Source organism: Podarcis filfolensis, assembly GCF_964270895.1.
Source record: "Podarcis filfolensis genome assembly, chromosome: 8".
Taxonomy (NCBI): domain Eukaryota; kingdom Metazoa; phylum Chordata; class Lepidosauria; order Squamata; family Lacertidae; genus Podarcis; species Podarcis filfolensis.
The window spans coordinates 48011352-48036505 of NC_139611.1; the positions used below are offsets into that span (position 1 = coordinate 48011352).

General features: G+C 42.4%; 1 protein-coding gene across 3 annotated transcripts in view; it reads left to right on the forward strand.

The window, feature by feature from the left end:
* The window catches only part of VAT1L (vesicle amine transport 1 like), a 52181-nt gene that overhangs the window by 13171 nt on the left and 13856 nt on the right, over nucleotides 1-25154 (forward strand). For all 3 annotated transcript variants that reach the window (XR_014551904.1, XM_083629827.1, XM_083629826.1), the window contains 4 exons: nucleotides 4851-4993; nucleotides 9803-9906; nucleotides 12907-12962; nucleotides 13529-13723. Coding sequence is in view for 2 of the 3 variants with exons in the window: in XM_083629827.1 (XP_083485953.1) it covers nucleotides 4851-4993; nucleotides 9803-9906; nucleotides 12907-12962; nucleotides 13529-13723 (498 nt within the window). In the remaining variant the exon portion in view is untranslated. The remainder of the gene's footprint in view (nucleotides 1-4850; nucleotides 4994-9802; nucleotides 9907-12906; nucleotides 12963-13528; nucleotides 13724-25154) is intronic.

Consider the following 25154-nt stretch of genomic DNA (forward strand, 5'->3'; position numbering starts at 1 on the left):
ACAACCACTGCCCCCACCCCATCACTAAAAAAAATAACCAACCTGAAAGATTTGGAAGGTATTTGGAAAAGAAGATTGCAAGCTCTGGGGGCCCATCATCACTGTCTGCCAAAATCCTGACCATGCAGGCTACAACTGGCCCTAACAAGGATAAAAATCATTTTAGCACAAAATCTCTTTAGCCCCAAATAATTGTGTTTAAGATGAATGACCCATTGCAGTAAAGGACTGGAATGTATAATCTTATTACAGCTCAGTACAGTACAGAGGAGCTCTGTTTTATTCTTGTTGAATGTTAAAAAAAAAAAAAATCCCAAGTGTGGGATTTGAAAATAACACAGAGCTTTAAAAAAATAATGTTGGGCTTAGGGACTCCACAGGGCAATTGTGGTCCGTGTTAGTGTGTTCTTTAACTTAAATAGACAGTGCCTTACAGGTCAAAAGAAGCGCAGATCCTTGCCCCAATGAAAATGCAAATCATGAGGCACATGTCCAAAAGAGGGGAAGAGAAAGAGCCTTTGGAATACACTGCACATTTCTAGTTACACTTTTTTAAAAGAAAAGAAACAAATAAAGGAAAAGAAAGGTATCATGAGACTGGAAAAGGTGCAAAACAGGGCGACAAAGGGTTGCCCAGAATTGGATGTGGTTCTTGGGCTGAAAAACACCCCTCCTACCCTTGTGAAAGCCTCTCTCTTCCCACAGTGCATAGAGGATCGAAGTCTTTCTCCCTACCCCACCACATCCCGCACCACTTGCTATTTAGTTTTTTTTATTAAAAAAAAAAAAAGCTACTTGATGCCAAACTGCATAACAAGCATCACATCTAGTCTGACCCTGACTGACAGTAATTCAAATGCAAGTATCCTTTCAGTGTGTAATTAACTTAAGGAGTTCACTGTCACAAGCTGTAGTGATGGCCACGACCTGATATTTAGGGAAGCCACTTAATATATCACGAAAGGGTAGGAAACGAATAACGAAAAAGGAGGCCAGAAGAGGATTTGGATTTGCATAACATTTTCATATGCTAATTTATGCGAATAGATGCAAATGTAGAAATAATTACTATATTTTTATTATTATTTGCATTTTTAAAATGTGTCAAAGTAGCTTACAGAATATTAATATTTGTATCCACTTATCAAACATTTAAAATCAACAACAGATAATATAACACAGGAATAATAAAAGTGTTCATCCGTCAACAAGAATCAAAACGGACAAATACTACCCCACTAAAAGTTGAACATCAGACCAGGCCTGGCTTATTCCACATTATTGCTAAATTGAGATCCAAAAGCCTGGGTAAACAGGAACTGTGGTGGGCCACTTCAAGGCCCCACTCTCCAGTCTTGAGAGTTATTTATCTTTAAATGGAACTTGGACCAGAAAACCATTCAGACAGGATTGCCTTCTGTACAGTAGGACACATTGCCAACATACTCTAGGTGGTTCATCATTCTCATCCAGGAGAACTGCTCTTAGATTCATATGTTCTTAATTGTGCACCAGGATGGGCTAAGACCTAGTTTTACAAAACCTTCCTACTCTTAAATTCACTCCACCATCCTCCCGAATCTGAACAGTAAAGAAATTATTTAGGGGTGTTGGCATCCAGCTAAGCATTAGAGAGAATGAACTGCCAAAGTCACAAGAACATTAAGCCAGAGGCTCCCACACTAAATCTCCACATATTAATCCACTGCAACAACTTTAGCTGCACATAAAGTTCATTATGAATAATGCAGGACAACAGGCCTTGGAAATGGCTTCTGATTAGACGTTGCTGGACTTCTCCTGATAATAAATTCAAGGGCCTTGAATGTACCCACTTTGTTCCCAAATGTCATGGGCATACTGAAATGTCCAGAAAAATCAATGGGGGCCCTGTGGCATCAGAGCATTGGTGATTGTTTTGTTCACGTCAGTGCAAAATTCAGTTTCCCTGCTTAATGCATTTTAAGCATCTAAGGGCATGTTTGCTTTCTGAAAAATCCGATCTGTTGGAAGCTACAACCAAGGCCTCTTCTGAGTTTTGGGAAGACCTGAGCAAAAGTGAATCAGCAGAGCCCACAATTGTTGCATCCTCCCTGCTTTGTAGTGCAATAAAAAGACAGAAAGTATATTTCTTAACCCAGAAGTTCTCTGATGTCCAGAAAACCAGTGTAGTGTAGTCATTAAAAATTGGACTTGGGGTATCTCCTTCCTGTTCCTAATGTCCCCTTCTGGGAACAGGATTTGAGCACACCCACAGCTTTGATTCCAAGTGTTGAAAAGGAATGCTTGAAAGGCCCAATTGATTTTTGGGGTTGAGCATACACCAGGCTACTCATTCATCTGTACCAAGGAGGGCATTGAAAGGTCTGTGTGCTCTTTCATTCTAATTTATTGCTATGTCTGGCTCTCAGAGGAAGAGATCAATGTAAATCACAATATGCCATGCTGATTATACCACTTGGCCTTCAAGAGGCTTTCTTCTCTTCCATTTGGGACCTTGACTGGCACACCACTTAGGGGAGCTCTTAAGCATTGCAGGAGCTGTTCCGAAACACTTGGTTAACCTCCTATGCCATCACCTGAGCTTACCCATATCACTGACTGTGCAGGATGAACATTGGTGCAATGCTCCTTTGCCTCTGTGGCTAAAGCCTAAAGGGAAGAGAGGAAGACAGACTTAAGGCCTCTCACCTACTCAATTAACACACAAGGGTTCTGGCTAACTATTCTAATTCCTAACCTCCACCCAGTCAACTAAAGTTCTGAACAGAGCCTGTGCATACACAACTGTGGCTTCATCTGTACCATGCATTTAAAGCTGTATGATACCACAGCCACAGCACCCCCCCCCCGAATCCTGGAAACTGTAGTTTGTAAAGGGTGCTGAGATTTGTTAGGAGGCCCCTATTCCTGCACAGGGCTGCAATTCCCAGAGTTCCCTGGGAAGAGAGATGGATTGTAAATTTCACTATGGATGCAAATAGCAAACCAATGGAGGAGGGGACCATGTACAAAGGGAAGGGGTTAAATACCACTTCCCCACCCATTGCATTCCTGTTGTTGCTCAGACCCCCCAACAGCTGAGATGCACACTAATTGTGTTCATGCCATTAATGTAATGTCTAGTTGTGCCCTAAATCAGTTTCAGTTCAAGAACTGGGTTTACAGAGTGACTATTGACATTTTCCCCCATTCAAATATTATTTCCCCCAGGAACTAAAATCAAAAAGAGATTCATGTAGAAGCATTGATTGCTACCCTATAGCACCAACTTGATCTCCAGTTTCAAGTTTGACTCAAAACAGTTTGAGCTGACTACAAAGGGAATGTCATATGTTTGAACTACAAAACTTAGCTGGGTCAGAGTGCAGCTTTGCTTTCCTTTTTGTAAAAACCATCAACTAATGCTGTTACCTTCCTGCACATATTGAATATCCATTGTCAGTGCAAACTTGCTGAACCTAGAAATCCAATGCATCATACTTAAAGCCCATATGTGTACATTTTAGTCTGCATTTTCAAAGCACCTGATGGAGGTTTTCCTTTTTAAAAAATATAATCAGGGTGCTATGCTAATATCACTTTAAAATCATTATAATTTTAACTGTTCCATGCCTGTTGTCTGGAAGAAAACTCACTTTATACCTTTAAAAACAGAATCTGAGCTAGGTTCCTCCTGGCCTGCAAACCTGTAATAGGCAGGATATTCATTCAAACATACAACCCTCCCACCTCACTTGAAGTGGTACAGTCCAGCAATAGATACATGATCAAGTGTTTTGTCTCTGAGATATTGGAGAAGGCCAAAGGGGTGGACACAAGTAAAAGCATTTGGGGATCCTGGACAGGGAGAAGTGCAGTATAGAAAGAACAGCTGGGTCTGTGCACAGCTGCCCCAGGTGGTGAGTTCCTGAACTACAGATGGTAGCTTCTCACTCATCATTATATTCATTTGATTTATTACAGTAATTCCCAAACTGAATTTCTCATGGACCATGTGAAATTCACTGAGAGTTTTGATGGATCACTAAAAAAAAATTTTTTTTTAGCAACTATTTTAGCAACTGTAATGTAGTGTGCTAGATGCTGTGTGACTTTAAATGTATTTCATTGCTTCTTTTATTTGTTATATTGCATTTTATTATATTACATCTTGAATTTATAGATTTTAAGTGTTCCTCACAGACATGCCACATATCTCCTGAATGAAACTCAGAAACCTCTGGTGGTCTGTGGCACTTACCTGTTATTTATGAAAGTATTACTTTCCTATCTCTAAGTTAAAGTTTTTTCAATGTTGCTAACAACATTTTAGAGAAACAACACAACAATATATATATATATATATTCAAAAAAGCAAGATTTAAAACAGAAGAGATTCGATCAGTAACACCAGTAATATCAGCTTCCATTAAATGCTAGAGAATTCCAAAATGAAAGTTGATGAAACTGGATCCTGAATTTTAAACACCCATGTATTCTTCTCTGGATGCTCTTCACACGTCAGGATTCAGAATAGCTGAGTCCATCTATAGCTGCCCATTGTGGTGAAACACTGAACTGCTGGCAGCTTTTGGATGAAGTACCTTCAGAAGCTGGACTAACTCCATGAACTCAGGCTGGCTGTTGGAACCTCCTGGCTGTCCACTTGAGCCTTTCTTGAGCAACAAGGTCTTCCTGATCTAGAAAAGAAACCCAATTCCCCCATTGCTTGTCTCATTGCAACTTGCAGGAGGGGACATATGACTTCATCAGCAACTGAGAGGGTCTAAACCAAGGGGTCCAAATAAATAAAAGATAGATAAAAGACTCCATTTGTCAGAATAGCTAATGCAGTGGTGTATTTGCAGGGACAAGCCGTTGCTCAGCTCTGCTCAACAGTCCCCGACGTTACCGTGTTTGGAACAGCTTCTTCCTTCAAGCATGAGGCAATCAAAGATTCTGTAACCCACCTGTTTGACCGAAATGCAGATTACGTCCAAGAAGTTAAAAAGTAAGAGATTTGCTTTATTTTACTTGCTGAGAATAACTATAAAAGCTAGCAAAGTGTTATTCATACTCAAAGTAGACCTGCTGAAATTCATGGGCATAACTAACTTGGTCTGTTAATTTCTATGGGTGTACTCTGAGTATTTATTTATTATCTAGTTTATATCCTGCTCTTCCTTCCAGGTAAAAGGTAAAGGTACCCCTGCCCGTTCAGGCCAGTCTTATCAGACTCTAGGGTTGTGCGCTCATCTCACTCTATAGGCCGGGAGCCAGCGCTGTCCGGAGACACTTCCGGGTCACGTGGCCAGCGTGACAAGCTGCATCTGGCGAGCCAGTGCAGCACACGGAACGCCGTTTACCTTCCCGCCAGTAAGCGGTCCCTATTTATCTACTTGCACCCTAGGGTGCTTTCGAACTGCTAGGTTGGCAGGTGCTGGGACCGAACGACGGGAGCGCATCCCGCCGCGGGGATTCGAACCGCCGACCTTTCGATCGGCAAGTCCTAGGCGCTGAGGCTTTAACCCACAGCGCCACCCACGTCCCTTCCTTCCAGGTAGAGTAGAGCTTAGTTGGATACAACCTAAAATGTGAGCTATGTTCAATATATGATTTCTGTTGTCCTATTTTGTAGGCTTTCATCATAATTATAGGTGGGTGGGTTTATAATCCTTCATTGAGAATTATGGGATGGCTCCCTAATTGTGAAACACTGTCCCCAGAGAACCACACCTGGCACCATTGCCACCTGTTTTTTAGGGACCAGACACACACATTCTAATTTACGCAGACTTATGACTTTTTAACAGGGAGGGTAGTTGATGTCTCTTTGTTCAGCTCATCCTTTAACTGATGTGGGGAGGACTTGTTCCTTTTAACTATTCTGTCAGATGAGTATTTTAGTTTTTGTTTATTGTTTTTATGTGCTTTTAATGTTTTTGTTGTTTTATTTTCACTGTGTAAATTGCTTTGAGGCACCTGAGTGCAAAACTGCAACTAATAAACACCATAAATATACCGTATTTTTCGCCCCATAGGACGCACCAAGTTTTTTGGGGGGGAAATAAAGGAAAAAAATTTATTTCCCCCCCCAGGTGCAGGGCTGGGGCGGGGGAAGCACCCCACGGCTAGCGGAGCGCTGCACGAAGCCCGAAGCTTGGGGTGTGCTGAGCTCAGCGCGCCCCAAGCTTCTGGGTGCCGGCAAGCTCTCCACTAGTCATGGGAGAGCTGCGTCTCCCACGGCTAGCGGATAGCTTCCTGAAGCCTGGAGAGTGAGAGGGGTCGGTGCGCACCGACTCCCCTCGCTCTCCAGGCTTCAGCGAAAGCCTGCATTCGCCCCATAGGACGCACACACATTTCCCCTTCATTTTTGGGGGGGGGGAAGTGTGTCCTATAGGGCGAAAAATACGGTAGATCACAGCAACAAATCCCATCAGTTTTTTAAACTGCTGTGGTTATCACAGAATGACTGCTTAACTACCTTTGTGCTCCAGCAGCTTTGCATGCTACGAGCATGATCCACTTACACCATGGATGCAGTGTCTGTTTAGGAAAGATGCCAAGATGTCTCAATAGAGCCCTGCTTTCCCCCTTTCACCACTTATGCATGTGCCTTGGCACTCAAGCAGGCTGCACAAGAGACTAGAGAAGATCTGTGTGCTTGTCCATTCCCCATGTAACCTTCCTTGCCCATGCCCTCCAAGTGACTCATGTTCTAGGAACTTCCATGAGGTAGCAAAGAAGGTCTGAGATTTTGTGCTTATATTCTTAGATAAGCATCAAGACTGCTCTTAAGGACAACAAAGATATTGCATGAACTGGCTCTAAAGAGGATGATGTCTACATTAAAAGTTTTTGTTAGTTTCTGAAAGGAAAGGCTAATCATTGTGCTTTTACAAGAGGAAGCTCATCAAAAGATGATATTATTAGCTTACACTCCTTTTTGATTGCTCAGGGCAAAGGATTATATCTTTCAATAAAATTGTTTCAACTTACTAAGATGAAAAGAGGTGGAAAATCCAATTGACACCTGTTAAAATGCAAACCAGTACCTCAGTTGAGCTAAGTGGGAAGGGGCTCAGGTTTCTCCCTAGGGCATTCTCGAACTAAACCAGAATGATGAGTTGTTATTTCTGGAAGCAGCATTTGAAATCTCCAGAGTCAAGTGAAAGGAGGTTTTCTTCTTTGTCATAATTTGCAAAAATGGCATTGCAATTTGGGGTATTCTTTCTTGATACTCTGCTCCCATTCATTCTGCTGTCAAGTGGAACATATTCAGCAATCACATGTAGCATCATGACAAACAACCTGGGCACTTTACTGTGCATGGCAAAAGACACAGAGGTGGATGAGGTTCAACCTATTTTCTCACTGGGAGGGGAACACACAACCACAAGGGCCCTCCTGGCCAGAGGACACAGCCTTGCCACTATCCTCTGACCCTGGAGATGAGTCCCCAGAGTACCTCTATCTCCTCAGCCTCAAAGAAGTCAAAATAATGTGAGGGCCCTGTAGCCAGCCTGCCAACTCCTCTGTAGAGGCACAGCCAACCATACTTGGGGGCTGGTCAACTTATTTCACCTGTCCTTATTTTATTTGTAAGCTGCCTTGAGTCTCCAAAAGGGAGAAAGGTGGGGTATAAAAAATATAACAAGAACAACAACTTATTTAAGGCTTCAGTTGGCTGTTGCACCATGTGGAGACAACAGTTCCTATGGGTGCCTTAGCAGGCCTTTTTTTGGAACTGTCCAAGGTCCTGTTCCTTTCTGCTTTCTGACTTGAATTGACTGTAATCAGACACTGCCTACTTATCCAACAAGCCTTATGCTCCCATGGAACTGAGCAATCAGCCTGCTTTATGTGGTGCTGAAATGTCACATGATATATAATAGCAAAGGGTTTCATGTTGTCATTGCACAACCACAGGAACATATTGCAGGTTGCAGTCATCCGACTTCTAGTTGAGGCCTCTCTAGTATTCCATATTTTCCTAAATCACCCATCTAGTGGCAGGTGCTCTTCTTGTTTCCGAAAAAGAAAGAAAAATCATCTTTCAGGCCACAAAGTTTAGGCTGTGCTATGACTATAGGTGCTATTATCTAATTTCAGACAGTATCATTGCCATAAAATAAATGCCTTTTGTGTGGATTAAAAAATGTTTGGTGCACCTTATGCCTTTCAGTCTCTCTAGGGTGCAATTATCCATTTTAGCTGCACCAATCATTTCCATAACTGTTTAATTAAAATTAGCTCTCTCTCTCTCTCTTTTTTTACAACTGCTATGATCAGTGACGCAAATATAGTTTATAATTGCAGAGTGCATTCAAATCTGGCCTATTGCCAGGATTTCACAGGTTTGGTTAGGATGAAGAATTATTAAACAAAAAAACAAAACAAAACAAAAAAACAGAAATTGCCATTTAAGCGAGAAAGGGAATACAGTTTGAATCCTGGCTTTTTATCCTTTAAGGCAGATCTGGGAAAACTTATTCAGCCTAATGGTCACTTTCCTTTCTGAATAATTTTCTGGGGACCTTATGCCTTTGGTAGGCCAAACCAAAATGGAAAGTTGGTGGAGCAATAAATTTTAATGCTGTCTCCAACACACACACACTAATAGACAAATTCTGGGGCCACAGAATTCTTTTGGCATCGTGTCACCTTAGGCAAAGTATTCTTATTTTTAAGTGAAATGTGTGGGTTTAAAAAAAATGACAGGGGCACAAAAAACCTATTGTATGCTGTATGTGACTCATGGGCTGCATGCTGGCCAACCCTGCTCTAACCACTACACCACACTGGCTTGCCTCACTCAAAAAAGGGGGGGGACATGATTATGCAAAGCAAATGTCTGTGTTCAGTAGAGTCCTTACAATCAGTTGTAACTACAGTTATTTATTAACTTAAAATGCTCACAATCCCTGCTTTTGTTGTCTTTATGCACTCCTATAAACTGAGCTGTAATTTATCTTTATTTCTGTGGTGACGGCCTCTGCTCCCATCCTGTCTTGTAAAATTGCAATAGCAATAAATAATGACATTTTATATCTCCTTTCTTCCTCTGTAGTCTGCTGCAGAGGTTAACAACCTGTAGTTTTAACTTCCCTGGTTTGTTTCACTTAATTGTCTGGTTATAGTCCCATCATCTATATTGGCCCAATATATACAGAGTCCATACCAAGTAGGTATAGGCTTGCAACCTAAGTTACAAGGTGTCTAAGGAGACTCAACAAATCTTAATTGTATGGTTAATACTAGGAATGAGAAGACTAATCCAGTCTAGTTCCATTCCATTCCCTTTCCTGATCCATTCTGTACCATTTGCACATAACTGTGCAGAACTTTAAAAATAACAACCCATAGAAACCCCTGATTTCACCCCCTGGTATCATGCGAGTGCCATCTGAGCCACAGATTGCAGACTTTCTCAGAAGGCGTGAGTATAAGTCTACCATATGCAGCTGATGCATTGAAATAAGACAGGAACGTTCACACTGGCAAGTGCTTTATCTATGGTCCTTGGCACATTTATGCACCTGTCTCTTAGGAGTAGGCTGTGGTGGTGAGTACTTGAACCATTTATTCCTTCTTGTGGTTCATGAGTCCATTTAAGTCATACTTAGGGTGGACCCACTGAAATCAATTGGCATGACGAACTTACATTCTCAGTGGGTCTGCTCTGAATATGACTTAGCTGTATGCAGCCCCATTTTTTAAAAAATGTGTATGGGTTTCAGTTGCTCAGAAAATCTTCTGAGGTCTATGGAGTCGAAGGCAGCAAGCCGCATTGTCTTAATTTGTGTCTGTTGCTTTTTAGAATCTCTGCAGATGGCGTGGACATTGTCCTGGACTGCCTTTGTGGAGAAAATACAGGCAAAGGCCTCAGTCTTCTCAAACCACTCGGGACTTACATTTTATATGGTGAGTGAAAGTCAGCTGGCAAATAGAACCCCACCCGCTCTGCCAATCGCCACTCTATGGTAGCCAACTCAGGTTGTCATTGGTATCAATCTATGGTGTCTCATATGGTGGAAATGGATGACATCAACTCAGAACTGCTCTATGATGCAGTATGCATGAACAATCATTGCGGCCTCAATGGACAAATACAATTATTATTATTATTATTATTATTATTATTATTATTATTATTAATTACAATATAACCCACCTTTCCTCCAAAGAATTCGTGGTGGCATACATGGTTCTCTGTCCCATTTTATCCTCACAACAAAAAGCAGCACAGCTACTGTTCTGGGCAGCAAGTGAAAGTAATCCCTTTCTGGCATTACTATACAGAGGGAGACATACGCAGACACATACACACATGGAAGAAGCAGGCAGCTTCAGGACATATGTGACTGGGGCTGCAGGTCTACCTGTGCTTAATGCAGGGATAGGCCTCTGAACATTATGGACCATAGGTGCCATCAGCCCCAGTCAGCATGACTAACATAAAAGTGCTAATTCATTTGAATTGCCTCTGAGTCTGCTCTCATACTAATGCTTGGAGTTTGAACCTTGAAGGAACATAAGAGAAATTTACACCAGCTCTAGGCAATGCAATGGGCATCTAGTTTACAGGCATCCTTTACCTTTTCATACATTGAGGGTATCTAGGGGGCAAAGGGGCAGTTGCACACAGGCACACCATTAACCATTATCCCCAGATCAGTAGCTTTCATTTGGGGGTGGGTGGGGTGGAGAGAATAGGCTTCTAGCATTTGAAGAACCTGAAATATAGGGCAAAATGTATGTTCACTATTCTTCTTACTTTTTTTAATGAGAAACTCACCTGCTCCCTGATTCAGTGCTTTGCTTGCATTTCACCAAGCTGTAAGATTGTCGAGTCTTAACATAAATATGTGAGCAGTATCTACTTCCTGCTACAATTCAGGATCCAGCTCAAGTCCCTCATCTGGCAGCATCCCCTACTTTAGCTCCCCGTGGACCGTTCCAGATTCTGGATTGGGAGACACTGATCTCAAGTCTTGATTTGAATGCAGCCATCATTGCACGATTGACCCTGACAGCTGAGTCATGGAGGGAGATGCGGAGGAGAGAGCTGAGGCAGGGTATAAAGCAAGCCCCGCTTGGCAGAGAGGAAGAAAAGGCCCTGTCAATGATATCAAAAGGTTTAGCAGAAACCCCTCTCCCCACATTATCTCTCAAGGATTTCACTTCCCCTGCCTCACAAAGTATCCTTTTGGCAGCACAGAGAAAGCACCCTTCCCTGCCAAGAGAGGACCAAGGAATCTGGGCTGTGAGCCCAATTTCTCCTTGTGCACAAAGGATGCTCTTGGTAGAAAAACAGAAGGACCCCTCCCCCCAATCTCTGAAAGAATTCTTCAGAAGAGAATTTGGCTCTGTGGGTGTATGCCAGAGAATGCACCATACTTAAGAGCTCAGTTCTCATCTACATTTGACAATGACAACTCCCCCCTGCCCACTTTGCTGTTATTGGGCATTCAGTCATCTGGCAGTTCCTGGGACTGGTGGGGGTGAAAGGCCCATGATGAGGTTGGCATAGTGTCTGTGGGCAGGCTCTGTGAGTGCCAGGATGGTCTCCCCAGAATCATCAGGCCTATCAGGCATGCTGGCTCACTTACCATCTTCCAACACAATTGGATTACACACTCTCTCTCTCTCTCCCCACAAAAGCAAATGACAAGAAAACACTCAAAACATAGCAGGCAGCATCCTTAGTTATTACAAATCAGTCTTTGATCATCAGTTCATACTGCTAGATTCTCCTAGTTTCCCATAATTATGGATGCATACAAAATAACTCGTTCATCTGGGATCTTGACAATATGTTTACACCAATAAAGCAGATGTTCTACACCAGCTTTTCCCCAACTTGGTGTCCGCAAAATGGTCTGGATCAATAGTAGCAACAGGTGGTGTGTTCATACCAGAAAATCCTCATCCATGGGGAAATAATACAATCCCCAAACATCTGGAGGACACCAGGTTGGAAAAGCCCACTCTCTGCACACACATTTCAGTTAAAATATTTCTCAACTGCCCTTCCTCAAAAATATTACAAGTCAGTGTGCAAACGTGTGCACTGCCAAGCCCAGGCTGGTTCATCTCTGTTTCCCTTCACTGTCAAGGACATAGACTCTTTCAGAGACTTTAGTTTTATTTACAATTTATATGCCAACTATTACTGTTCTCAGGGTGTCTTACATAATGGTAGAAATGGTTGTATCGGTTTTAGTTTTCTGAGTTTGTAACATTTTGCTTTTCATCTTATTTTTATCTCTTTTGGCTATGAACACTATTATCATTTTTTAAACAGCAACAACAAACAAACCATGTAAACACCTGTAAAAAAAACAGCAAGTGAAGGTAAATCTTTTCAAATACAAAATTCCATTTTTAATTCAAAGGAAAGTGAAATGTGTTTCAGCTATCAGAAATTGGGAAGTACTATGCTGAAAAACAAGAATGTAAGGCACTGTACTGTACTGGGGGGGGGGTAAGTATGTAAGACAAACACAAAATCATACAAGGCAGCTTTCCTCAACCTGATGCTCTTCAGATGCTGCTGGACTACAACTCCCATAATACCTTATTATTTGCCCTGCTGGCTGGGGTTGGTGCAAGTTGTAGCCCCAAAGAACTGGTGGGTAACAGCTTGGTGAAAGCTGGACTCTACCAGATGCCTCACTGCATATTTGAATGGACGGAAATTTTCAGAGGTTTGCAAGTGTTCTGAAACTGTGGACAGGATGTGCTATTCTTCCTCAGTACTACTTTCATAAAATCTTTACAGAGAACTGGAATGTTATTTTAAGATTTTGATTCGGATCTCCAAAATCTTAGGCCTGGTCCTCAAGGCACACAATGAGCAATATTTTAATTTAAAATGTAATTATCTTTCTCCCACCCCTACCCTGGCCCTTATTTTTCTAGGCTCATCAAACATGGTTACCGGGGAAACCAAAAGTTTCTTCAGCTTTGCAAAATCAGTAAGTATAATAACTTTGTGGCTTGGCTAGATGGTGCTCATTTATATGTCACTAAATCATTGGCTCGGAAAAGAACTCTGAGCTCCTCTAGGGCTGGATCTAGACACATCAAAGAAGTGTTTCAGTTTAAAGCATTGTAAATTTAAACAGAGAAAGCCGGTAGAGGAAAACGGGACTCCACATCGCCATCTGGTGGCACAATGTTATATCGCACATACAATGCATATAAATCGCTTTTTCTTTACCAGTCTAGCTGAGTCCTAGTTCAGCCCCACCACCATTAGTGCACCAAGCACTCTTTGTTTTAACAGAATGGCTAACATTTGCAGACTCAAAACCAGTGCACATGGGAGAATAATCCTGATTTCTTAAAATTAAATATTGCCATTTCTGGTGGTTGCCAGTTTTAGTTCTACTCAGAGTTGACCTACTGAGCCTAGTCATGTCCATTCATTTCACTGGGTCCATTCTGCCTAGAATTAACATTGGATACAACTTTATTGTTTTATACTTGCTTAAATAACTTACATGGGTCTGATCTTGTTGCTATTTGCTTGTCTTTCTAGTGGTGGCAAGTGGAGAAGGTGAACCCGATCAAGCTATATGAAGAAAACAAAGTCATGGCTGGATTTTCTCTCTTAAACCTGCTTTTCAAACAAGGCCGAAGTGGCCTGATTCAAAATGTAATGGACAAACTCTTAAAACTATACAACGAGAAGAAGATCAAACCTCTCGTTGATTCACTATGGGCCCTGGAAGAGGTAGGATAATCATCTCTCTTTCATCTTACTCTGATACATTTTTTTAAAAAAAATGCATCCCTGAATTAAGATACTTAGGCTGCAATCTTACCTGGTAATAAGATGAACTGAACACGGTGTGACTTAGTTCTGAGCACACATGCATAAGATTGCATTGTTAATTATTTCCAGGAAATATGACATCTGTGCATATAATTTTGATTCCTCCAAATGAGATAGATCGAGAACTGGTGTTTTATATGTTTGCATTTATAATAAATATATGAATCTTTGGCTGGAGATGACTAGGCAGAATAATTCCATTTTGTAGTTCCCTTTTCTGATTCTGAACACTGATTTCTGTGAAAATGCCGCTGTTGATATGAGCTTTGACAGATTCTTACTGATTTTCATTTTGTTCAGTCTAATCACAGAGACTTCATCTTGTTCAGTATTGTTGCACATGTTGGATGTTTTCACTCTGCATGTGAATTGATCTCAGTTGCACTGTGTAGGAATTGGCCTCTACAGTCACTTATGGACTCATTGTCCTGCATTCCTATGAATGAAAGAGTTGAGGCTAACAAAGGAGGGATTTAAGCAAATGCAGTCACACATACAGCGTTTTACTTGGGGGTGAGAACCAAGATACCAGTCACAGGAAATGTGAGTTTTGAGAGAGAGGTGTAGAAAGACAGCCAAGGCCATAGCCAGAAGTGTCATGATGCAGGAGGCCTAAGGGTTGGGGAAGTATGTGTTTTTAAAAAATAATAATTTCTGCAGCAATCGCTGCAGGACAGGCAACACATAAAATCCAGCTAGCCTGATATTCTTTACAATTACCTAATTGCATCAAATGCCAATGAAATAGCATTTAATTGTTTTCTTATTCATAGGCCAGAAAGGCAGGAACAAGTTTACCATTTAGTAAGCTATCAGGCAGCATTCTGCCTGCACATTTTCCTTAACTCTCTATTAGTAAATGAGCTAGTGCTGGGATCTATTGACCATGTGGTGCTCTAGCTAATTTCAGCCTCTTAAAGACTTCTAGATGCAGCCTAGCTCCACCAACCCAGGCTAAGCATTGGCACCTCCTGGGCATAAAGGGGTATAGGTAGGATTGCCATATTCCCCAAAGTGAAAATCCAGTCAAAGTTGTTGAGCGGCAAACATCTCCCCCCAAAAACTATGTCTTTGGGGAGCATTTTTCTAATAAAATTGCCCTAGTTGCCATATGTACGGATTTTCCTGGACATTTTTCTGATTCAGCAAAAATCCGCCCAGATGCCATTTTGACAGTCCGATTCCTGAACATATGGCAGCGCAGCCCTAGTATAGGACTTTTTTCCAGCTCACTCTTGTTTGAGCAGCAAAGTCTATGTTAGTTCTAATGTGTCTTGCATTTCTGGGCTTGCTTCTTAGTCCTCCAGTTGTCCCCCAGTCCTGCTTCCTGTTTTGCCTTCTGATTCTGTTCACTCTTCAGTCCTGACTACTGGCTTGAACCTGCCGCTTGGTTGCCATTGACTCTTGATTACCTTTGTATGCTGGCTTCCAGTTCCTGACAGTATCGAGCCTGTGGTTTTTGAGAGGCTCCATGTGGCATTCAAGGCACTGTGTATCCTAGATAAGAGTCTCCTGGTATTGGGGTAGTGAAGGAAGCATGGATAATGAATATATAACACAGATTCTTGTTAGTGTGACTTGCAAGCAGATGCAAAGCAGATTTCAGACTCTGCTAGAATTTGCAGATTGGATTTGAAAGTAACATATAGGCCTGTAACCAGATGTTGCAGTGAGTCATCACACTGTTGTTCTTCAAGGTTCCAGCTAGCCTCAAACAGGAGCGTTGTAGTTCTGTTCATTTTTAAGGGGGAGTGTAAGCAAAGAGACATCTCTCTCATTCTGCTCCCATAAGGCCTTCCCTTGATGCAAGATCATTTGGATTTTATTGTAGGTAAATATACAATATTGTGGAGAGTAGTGAAGGTAGAAGGCATCTTTCCCCGCTTTCCTTCCAGCTGAAACATCACTGTATGGTGCAGGAAAGGGAGTTTGTGGTTTTCTTTTTAACTCTAATAGCCCATCCAGGATACTTTGTATAAGCTGCTAGTTCTCATTGCACTGTTTTTGATTCCCCTGCCTAGGTTTTTCCCCATTTAATTTTGTGTGTGTGTGTGCTTCTGCAAACTTGGAGGGTTCCCCAAGTCTGCTGCTACCTTTCACTCGCGCATGGATGGTGCAGTTTTGGTTACATAAGGTTGGCACTTGGCAAACTGAATTCACTATTGGTGTATATGACACCTTCAGTTGCAGATGGTACTCTGTGCTAAAATGAGAAATAGCATGTGCTCCGCCCTCTGGGTTACAGTATAAAAGTAAACTCGCTGTTAGGGAGAAAGGGAAATGGGAGGCGAATCAGTTGGGAAAAGCCACAGTGAATACCAGTTACACTCATTTTTGAGGTGGTAAACCTTAGAATGGGAGAATGATCTATTTGCACAGCAAAAACGTCAACTCCTGGTATGACATTTACTTTAACCATTATGATAAGAATGAGATACTGAATTAAAGTACAGTAGACATAGATTCAGATTTTTTTATCAATTTACATTACATTCAACAAGAAGGTAAAATAAACACAAAGATACATCCTTTTGACAGTTTAAAATCTCTGTAGTTACCTTCTGCAGAAGCTTTCCCTAGCCTTGAAGATTAAGAAATCAGTACATATTGATATTATTTTGTTATAGTTTTTATGGTTGATTTCTGTACAGCCTACACAGGACAAGCTACTGAAGACAGATATAGATATACATATAACGTGTAATATAGATATAGATATAGATATAGATATAGATATAGATATAGATATAGATATAACATATATATTGATCAACTTCTTCCTTGGAATATTGAGTTTTTCTAGCCAAAATTGGAAGCATGTCAACAAAAAATTGAATTGAATGCAAGTGCCATAAAACAAATCCATCCCAAACCCTGGGATCATTATATTCTTGCTGATGATTCCAAGCTGTAACATGCTTTACAAATTCCCCGCTAGATCATGAGCAGTGAGTAGGCTTGATAAATGAGCTAGGCTGCAATCTCAAACAGATTGTATTTGCATACTTCTCAGGCTAGTGTCAAAATGACAGGATAGAAATCTAACAAATGTTAAATGAATGTTGCCAAACAAATGAGGAGGGACAGGGACGCTGCCATATAAGACTACCAACACAGCTTGTCTTAGCACTATTTACATATTTAAAAAGAGATTGTTGCCCTACCCTGAATCCCCACTTGACATCATTGTTGCCACCATTGAGCAAATGCCCAATGCTAGTCATACTCTGAATAGACCCATTGAAATTAAGGAGATTAATAAATTAATTTACTCCCATTAGTCTACTGCATGTTGAGCTTACAGGGATAATTTTTTCAACACTAATAACTGCACCCACACCATACATTTAAAGCACTATTATACCACTTTAGGCAGTCATGGATTTCCCCCAAATAATCCTGGGAATTGTAGCTTGTTAAGAGTGCTGAAAGTTGTTAGGAGATCCCTACAGAGCTGAAATCCCCAGAATTCCCTGGAAAGAGAGGTGGGTTCTTGACCAAAGACGGTTAAAGTTGTGTAATAGTGCTTTAAATATATGGTGCAGATGTGGACTATGAATGCACATGCAGCGTCATTAAAAATAGGGATTGGAAGAGTGGTTGAAACAGCAGCGGCAGATATGGTGCAAAAAGTGAGTGGTGAATTTACATCTAAATCAAGCCGGAGGGACAACAGACTATGAATGGATTTTCTCAAATTAGTCAGAAGGTTTGCAAGCTAAGGGTGATTTTAAACACTGCTATCCACTATGACATTGGGTTCTTTCATTAGAGTTGCCACTGATACTTGAAAATTGACAGCCTTGCGTCCAGGTCTAGGTTGCAGGGTTGGGATTGCTTCCTGAAAAACATGATACGTGTTACAGGGGCTTGAGTGGAAGGAGTTTCTCAAAATAAAGTAGAGACACTTTGCCCAAGGAGAGAGCTCTGCTTGTGGAAGGTTGTGATTGCGAGCAGTTCTCCCACTTCCTCAACATCTCCATGCCTCATTCCAGACTCCTCAGGCAGACCCACTGACCCTTTAGAGAAGATTTCCATGTGGTACATGGGACTCTGAAGAGAAAGGTACTGGAAATTCTCCCTCCACAAGTTCCCTTCACCTTGCCACAACTGTGACAACATTCACAGTTTCTGCTGAATGGGAGTCTCAGTCTCATTAGGTAACTAAGCAGGAGGAAATAGCTGCTGTTGATTTTGTGCAGGGTTCTGTCTTGTGCAGTGGTGCCTTTCAACCTACTAGGGGCATTCTTGTTCCAGCCAACCAGCCATGCCTCCCCTTCAAGCACTGATCACTCCAGAAGTGGTGAATGTAGTGGGATGACCCACCTGATACTGACACCAGTGCTGCTTAGCTGGATGAGTCTGGGCAGAGCTGCAAGGTCAGAGTTGCATGGGCGCATCCGTGGCAAAGCTTAATTGACAGCAGAAATCCCACTTGCTTGCCCAGTCCAAAGGACAGCCCTACTTGCCACGCTGAAGTTGTGCCCATCCCATTCCCATATAATGAGGCCCAAGGGGTTGTCTCCCTTGTTGAATCATCTTAGCTTGCTTAGCTATACACAGCACTTGTTGTACCTTTGAACCTTCTTTTGCCTATGTACCATGCTGATTTGAGCTTTAAAGATTTTGGTGGAAACCATACTCCAAATTCAAGTTCTTCATCCTCCAGCGAAAGCCAGGGAAAACTGGCAGAGTTCTATGCACAAATACAGATTCCAGAGCACTAGTACAGAGAAGGACACAGGGTTGTATCCAACTAAGTTCTACTCGGAGTAGTCCCACTGAAATTAATGGACCTAGGTTAGCAATGTCGATTAATTTCAATGGAAATACTCTGGGTAGAACTAACATTGGTTACAACCCAGGAAGCTCTTAGGCATGAAAGATCTAGAACATGAGCAAGCGTGGTCAAATACAGAGCTTTCAGAACCCTAGATAAGTCACTAAACTGATCATCCCGTCCAATCTCTTCTCTGCTCCAAGGATAGCCATCATGTGGCTTTGGACTACATCATATGCTTTGGACTACAACTCCCATTATCACTAGCCATGCTGCTGGGGTTGATGGGAGTTGTGGTTTAAAACATTGGTGACCCTACAAACTGAACTCTTTTATATCTCCTGGCCCTGACAATCCCTGCTGAGCTTTGTCCATCTCCAAGAGTGGAAAGTCCAGACCTAGGTCCTGGACCTAAGCACCCCGTTAGGTAAAATTTTCCAGCTCGAACACTGCTTCTGTTGGTGATCAAAATCTGGGGAGCATGAAGTTTCTAATGAGGAGGGGCCTGGTAACTCTGTCAAGTCAAGCTCAGGCAGTGCTGTTCTGGGCAGGCTGTGTGTCTTCATTCAGGGGCTTTGGTTTTCAAGGGCCCCTGGTTGTCAACTTCTGGCTTACTTACAGGGTTTGATGCCAAATGCTGGTGCTGGCTGTTCCATGTCTGTGGCTGAGACTTGGCTGCTGGTCAACGTCCAAGTCAAATCAATTCCAGTGCTGCAAGCTGGTCACCAGGCATCTTTTTGCCTGCTGGAACATGGACAAATATCACATCTATCAAAGAGCAAGGAATAATCTTGTTCCATCAGTGGTGGTGGGGGGTGGACTAATAACTATATTCATTTGCATTGATTACAGTAGTGGATATTAATTCAATATATCGACTGCATCATCACAATAAAGTTTACACCATCAAGCCAAATGTTAAAAATAGAAAAGCAATTGCATTAATTGGAGCATTTCTTTTCCAAGGTGCACCTCATCTAGAGCTGAATTAATATAATGCACTCTTCTGTCACTCCTGATATTTCTACGACAGCATTTCCTTTCTCATGCAAATGCATTTATGGATGGGAAAATGCCAGAGAGAGTGGTGCGCTGCCATCCTGTTTTGTCATTCGCCTTGCAGTACTTTACATTCTGCTTGTCATGATACCTCTATTGAGTAAACCTCTGCTGCTCAAGGTCTACTAATATGTTTAAATGGTAGATCAGTGTTGTTTCTCTCTGCACAAGATAGTCATAATAAATTAAGCCTCTTTCAGAAGGCTGCCAGCTGAACTGCCCTATAAGTTTAGCATGTTGTGCTGGCAGAACTTTGATGAAGAAAGGAAGAGAAGGGCTAAACTAAGAAGAGGCAGAGAGCAAACCGACAAAAAAATCAGTTACAGAAATGAATCTTAGCATCTCCACAAAGAGCAAATTGTCTGCTAGATTCCAAGAAAGCGATACATGCACTTGGCTTGAAGCATCTGTAGCAATTAACAATAATGAGCTTCACTTCTAAATAAATGAGAACAGACCTGGGGGGAGATGCTTCTATCTAAACAGTCTGGCAAAGGCTGTGTTCCCTAAATAACCTTAAGTGAACTGACACATTCCAAACGATCAGAAGCCAGTTTTTAGTGATATCCCCTTTGAGAAGAAGATAAAGCCAGGATGGATGTACTCCTGTATAGAACGGTGCTGTGTGTAGATGAATGGTCAGTAGCTGGTTACCCCTGTACAAAGCCTGGCACTTTGGAGTGTCATCTAAGCTTCCCTGCACAGGAAAATGAGGGGGGTGGCTAAGCAACGACAATGGAAATAGGACTTGGCAACAGGTCATCTTGGAGTGAGAGTAAAGTTGCTTCAGGGCCTTGCCAAACTTGTAGCCAAAACTGAGTTAAGGACTCACCACACTGAGTCTGCAAGATGGCGCCCTGGCATGAAACAAGTTTGATCTTCTTTAACATATTTAGTCACCGATAGAGATATCGTCTTATAGCAAGTGTAGAAGTGAAAATGTTAGCATCCTGATGCAGGAGTTCTATATAGGATGGTACAACCCCAGAGACCCTGGGTGCCTCCCTAGCTTCAATGTACAGGTAACTCACAGCTTACATGCATTTAACTTGTGCGCATTCAGCTTTACACGCTTTGTAGTAATAATTATAATGATAATAGTCCTAGACGTATTGTAATTCCTTTGGCTTCACTCTATTCAGACCCAGGATATTTCCCTTCTCTCCCCAACCCCATATCCCTAAATTGCAGCATGCAAAGAAAAACACACTACCCTTTTTTAACTGAAAATGCAGTTCCTTATGCAAGGTTGAAAAAAGCCTCACCTTCCAAAATATCATCTTTCTACATACCAGGTTGCTCATTTCTCTCTCTGCCCCTCTTTCAAAGGAAATTCCAATGAGAGACAGGTGGTCCCACGGGTGCAAGCCACCTTAGGTCTGGGCTTGACTCACTTGTGGGTCCTGATTCATGAGTTGAAGATCATGGTTGTGACTGAAAGTCTGTAAACAAAACAGTGTCAGGAACTTTTTTTTTTTTTTTACATATTTATAGGCTAATGAGGAAACTTGAGAGTTTGCACTCCAATTGTGGGACTGTGCAGCTTCGTTTAAATAGCTAAAATTGGTCCCTGAGAGTCCAGGTTTGCCTTCACTAGCAGTTTTTGGTCCTTTTTAAAGAAAATTCTTCATTTCTGGCCTGTTTTTATACTGGCTACCATGGCAACAGACCATTCAGGGGGAAAGGCGTCCTTCTGTACTGAAAGAAAAAGCAAAGGAAAGTGTAGCTACTAGAGGCATTTGCTGTGCAGGGCCAACCCAAGCCTTTTTGCTGCCTGAGGCAATGATAGCACATTCCTCATTCCATGTACTAACCCAACCAAATAGGCAGCTAAATCTTAGTAGGGTGTGACAGTGCCCTCCACTGCTCCTGAGAGCAGCAGCCTAGTTTAGAAGAAGGCAAGCCATTCTATATGGCACACACAGCTCTGCCCCCTATCACTTACCTCAGTATCTGCTGCCTGAAGCAGTCGTCTTAGTCTACCTAATGGTAGGGCCAGCCCTGTTGATGTGGACAGGGCACCTAAAAACAAACATACTTCATTGTAAAGGCAAAAAAATGACACAGCTGTCTTTTTAGCCCCTCCTGGTGCTGTACAGCTTTAGAATACAAATGTGGAAAGTATCCTATGCCCAAAAAGACCCTATTTACCAGGGATGTGCCTGGTAAATATCTGGTCCTATTTTGCAACCGTTTTGTAAGCTTCTTCAAGGATGTCTTGTTATGTTTAAAATGTTGCATTCCTAGAGGTTATCCAATTTAGGGTTCCTTCAGTCTCTGGGTGGCACACTAGTAAAGAAGAAATCATAGCCATTTCTTACCAGCTTCTTTCCAGGCTAGTTTATACACACTCTTGCACACCTCTCTATCCTTCATCCAGTCAAGCACGAAGCATTGTCAGAGTTCAAGGACACATTGCAGTCTAGCAAGAACACTCAAGGAGGACAAGAAGCAATGTCAGTGCACGGTGAAGCCTGGGGATAGAGGTTGGGGTTGGGGTGTGGCATTAGGAGAGTCCTAGGGCTGAATAGAGAGACCCAGAGACTTGCATTTGGACCCAAGATGAGGTTCCCTACCCATGTTTAATGTGGCATTCACATGAAGGACTAGTCTAGTCCTTAGTAAAGGGTAGGTGCAGCTTTACTTTACTATGCATGCATATAAATGCATTCTAGTCCAGCACTCTGTCATCCAGTCACCAATCAGATGCTTGAGACTGACCCAGAAAATCCAGTGGGTGCAGAATGCTGCAGCGAGACTCCTTATGGGTTCCTTGCCACAGGATCACATTCACCCAGTGCTATACCAGCTGCACTGGCTCCTGGTAGAGTACAGGATCAGGTTTAAGGTGCTGGTTTAAACCTTCGAAGCCCTATACGGCCTAGGACCCTCTTACCTATGGGACCGCCTCTCCTGGTATGTCCCACGGAGGACCTTACAGTCTTCAAACAAAAACATCTTGGAGGTTCTGGGCCACAGGGAGGTTAGGCTGGCCTCAACCAGAGCCAGGGCCTTTTTGGTTGTGGCTCCGATCTGGTGGAATGCTCTGTCACAAGACACTAGGGCCCTGCGGGACTTGACATCTTTCCGCAGGACCTGCAAGACAGAGCTGTTCCACCAGGCCTTTGGCCAAGGCACAGCCTGACCCCCTCCTTTGGTAATCCTCATAGAACTCTAGCCCAATGGTTGCCATTAATTTGAATTGGTTTTAGAAAGCTGTATTACTTTTACTGTTGTTAGCCACCCTGAGCCCGGCTTCGGCTGGGGAGGGTGGGATATATATAAATTATTATTATTATTATTTATTATAAGCCCACAAGCAGGACATGAGTGCAGCAATGGTCTCCCTGCTTGCAATTCCCAGAAGGTATGCAGAGACATACTGCCTCTGACCGTGGAGGTGGAACATAGCCACTAATAGCCTTATCATTAATTAATTTGTCTAATCCTCTCTCAAAGCCTTCCAATTCAGTGGTCATCACTTCTCACACTCTCCTTTAGGTTGCAAGCCTGCAACAGGACCCTTGGCCTTTTAAACATTCTATGTAGTTCCTTGTGATGTCAAGTGTTTGTGATTTATTTATTTTAAACTCTAAACCATCATGCCCCTCATCTGGACCGAGGAATGCCCTAAGCACCTGTATTTTACTAATTTAACATTGTAGCTCTGATAAACCAGACAAATCAACAGTGATAATGAAAACCTTTAGGGGTGATGGCTCCACTGAAAGGTTACAGTATTGAAAGTGTTGCTTAAGAGCGGTCCGTGCTAAAATATGACATACCTGGAGATGCCTGGCATTGAACCTGCGACCTTCCACATGTAAGTAGGTGCACTACCACTGAGCTACATACCTTCCCACCTTTGCCTGGAGCACCTTTACATGCAGAGGCCCCCTTTATATGCACCCAATGTGCAATCACCAGAGGCAGGGAGGAATGGTGGTTAGTGATCCCACTCTCCTATGTGTGTTCGGTGAATGCATTTGTTGTTGTTTAGTCATTTAGTCGTGTCCGACTCTTCGTGACCCCATGGACCAGAGCATGCCAGGCACTTCTGTCTTCCACTGCCTCCCACAGTTTAGTCAAAAGTGAATGTATAGGAGCTGCAAATACACCCTATTGTGACTGATAGTGCATCTCTGAATGCAAAATAGACACATTTTTGTCTGGATTTATCCTGTCATAAATCTGGGCAAGAGCTGCATCAGTTACCTCTGCCACTTGTGTTGCCAAAGTAACTCTGACGCTAAAAGCTTGTATTTGTAAGCCACATGACCTGTAACCATGGAGATCTCATCCCTGTGATTCATCACAACGTGATTTAGCTGCTTGTTCCTTAGCAGCACCGGGGCAAGGCAGATGGGGAAAGGAATTAATTAGAGATGGGGAATTTATCTTTTTGCAGTGTAACTGACCAGTGGCTTAAATCTGTCCTCCAACGATGCTCAACTTGTATTAGTAGAAAAAGCTACCCACAATCCATCAAGGTTCTATAACAGAAACAGCATGAGCTAGGGACTGGAGGATACTGCTAATATCCTGTTGGGGTGTGTTAAACATGACAAGGGTTAGACCTAGGAATACGTGAAACTCCATTTAGAAATGTCCTCTGTGATGCTTTACATACAGCTGTGGAGCATGCCAGGGGCAAGAAACACTGGGAAAACCACTGCAGAGGTGAGGGGCAAGGAACACTGGGAAATTAGCAGTGTGTTTGTTTGTTTGTATAGTGCCATCACCACAGTACTTCAGAGCTCAAGAAAGCAGCTCCTTGCCAAAAGGAGCTTACCATCTAAGAATTGGTATGGGAAAAACAATATGAGAAAGAAGGCAGGGGAAAATAAGGAAGCAATAGGTATTTGTTTCAACCTGTCTGTTGAGCATTCATTCTGATTTTGTTGCAGGAAGGTTAGATGTCATTGCATCAAAACGAGCAGTATCCTACACTTTTCAATGCATTCTCCCATCACTTTCCTTATCACAAAAAGTCCCATCATTTGGGGAAGCAAGTTTGTTGCACATGACCTCCCAATCCACTATCATTGAGCAACCTGGATTTGCCATCAATTGGTTGAATCCCACCCCAAAACAATGCCCTCAGTCTGGAAGCAGCCTCAGTTGCCCATGCTTAGGCTTCTCGACTGGCTGGATCACAATAAGGCATGAGACATGGGCGATTGTGCAAAGGCTTTGTGGGTTTTGAAGAGGGATGTGAAGGAGGCAGTTCCAAGCATGCAATAGCAAAGGAGTAAAATCAGAGCCTTTTGAAGAAGTAGGAATCCTTCAGATGGTAGAGGGTGGTGGAGCTGGAGCAGCAAAGATCATGAGACAGATGCCAGAGAAGGGAGGAGAGAATGAAGACCTCTCTTTCCCTTTCTCCATTCCCCTGTTGCTAATGATACACCAGCAGCAAAGGTATGTGGGTGAGAAAAGGCAGGAGAAGAAGCAGGAAGCTGGATGCTCCCAGGCAGGACCAGAAGAGTGCTT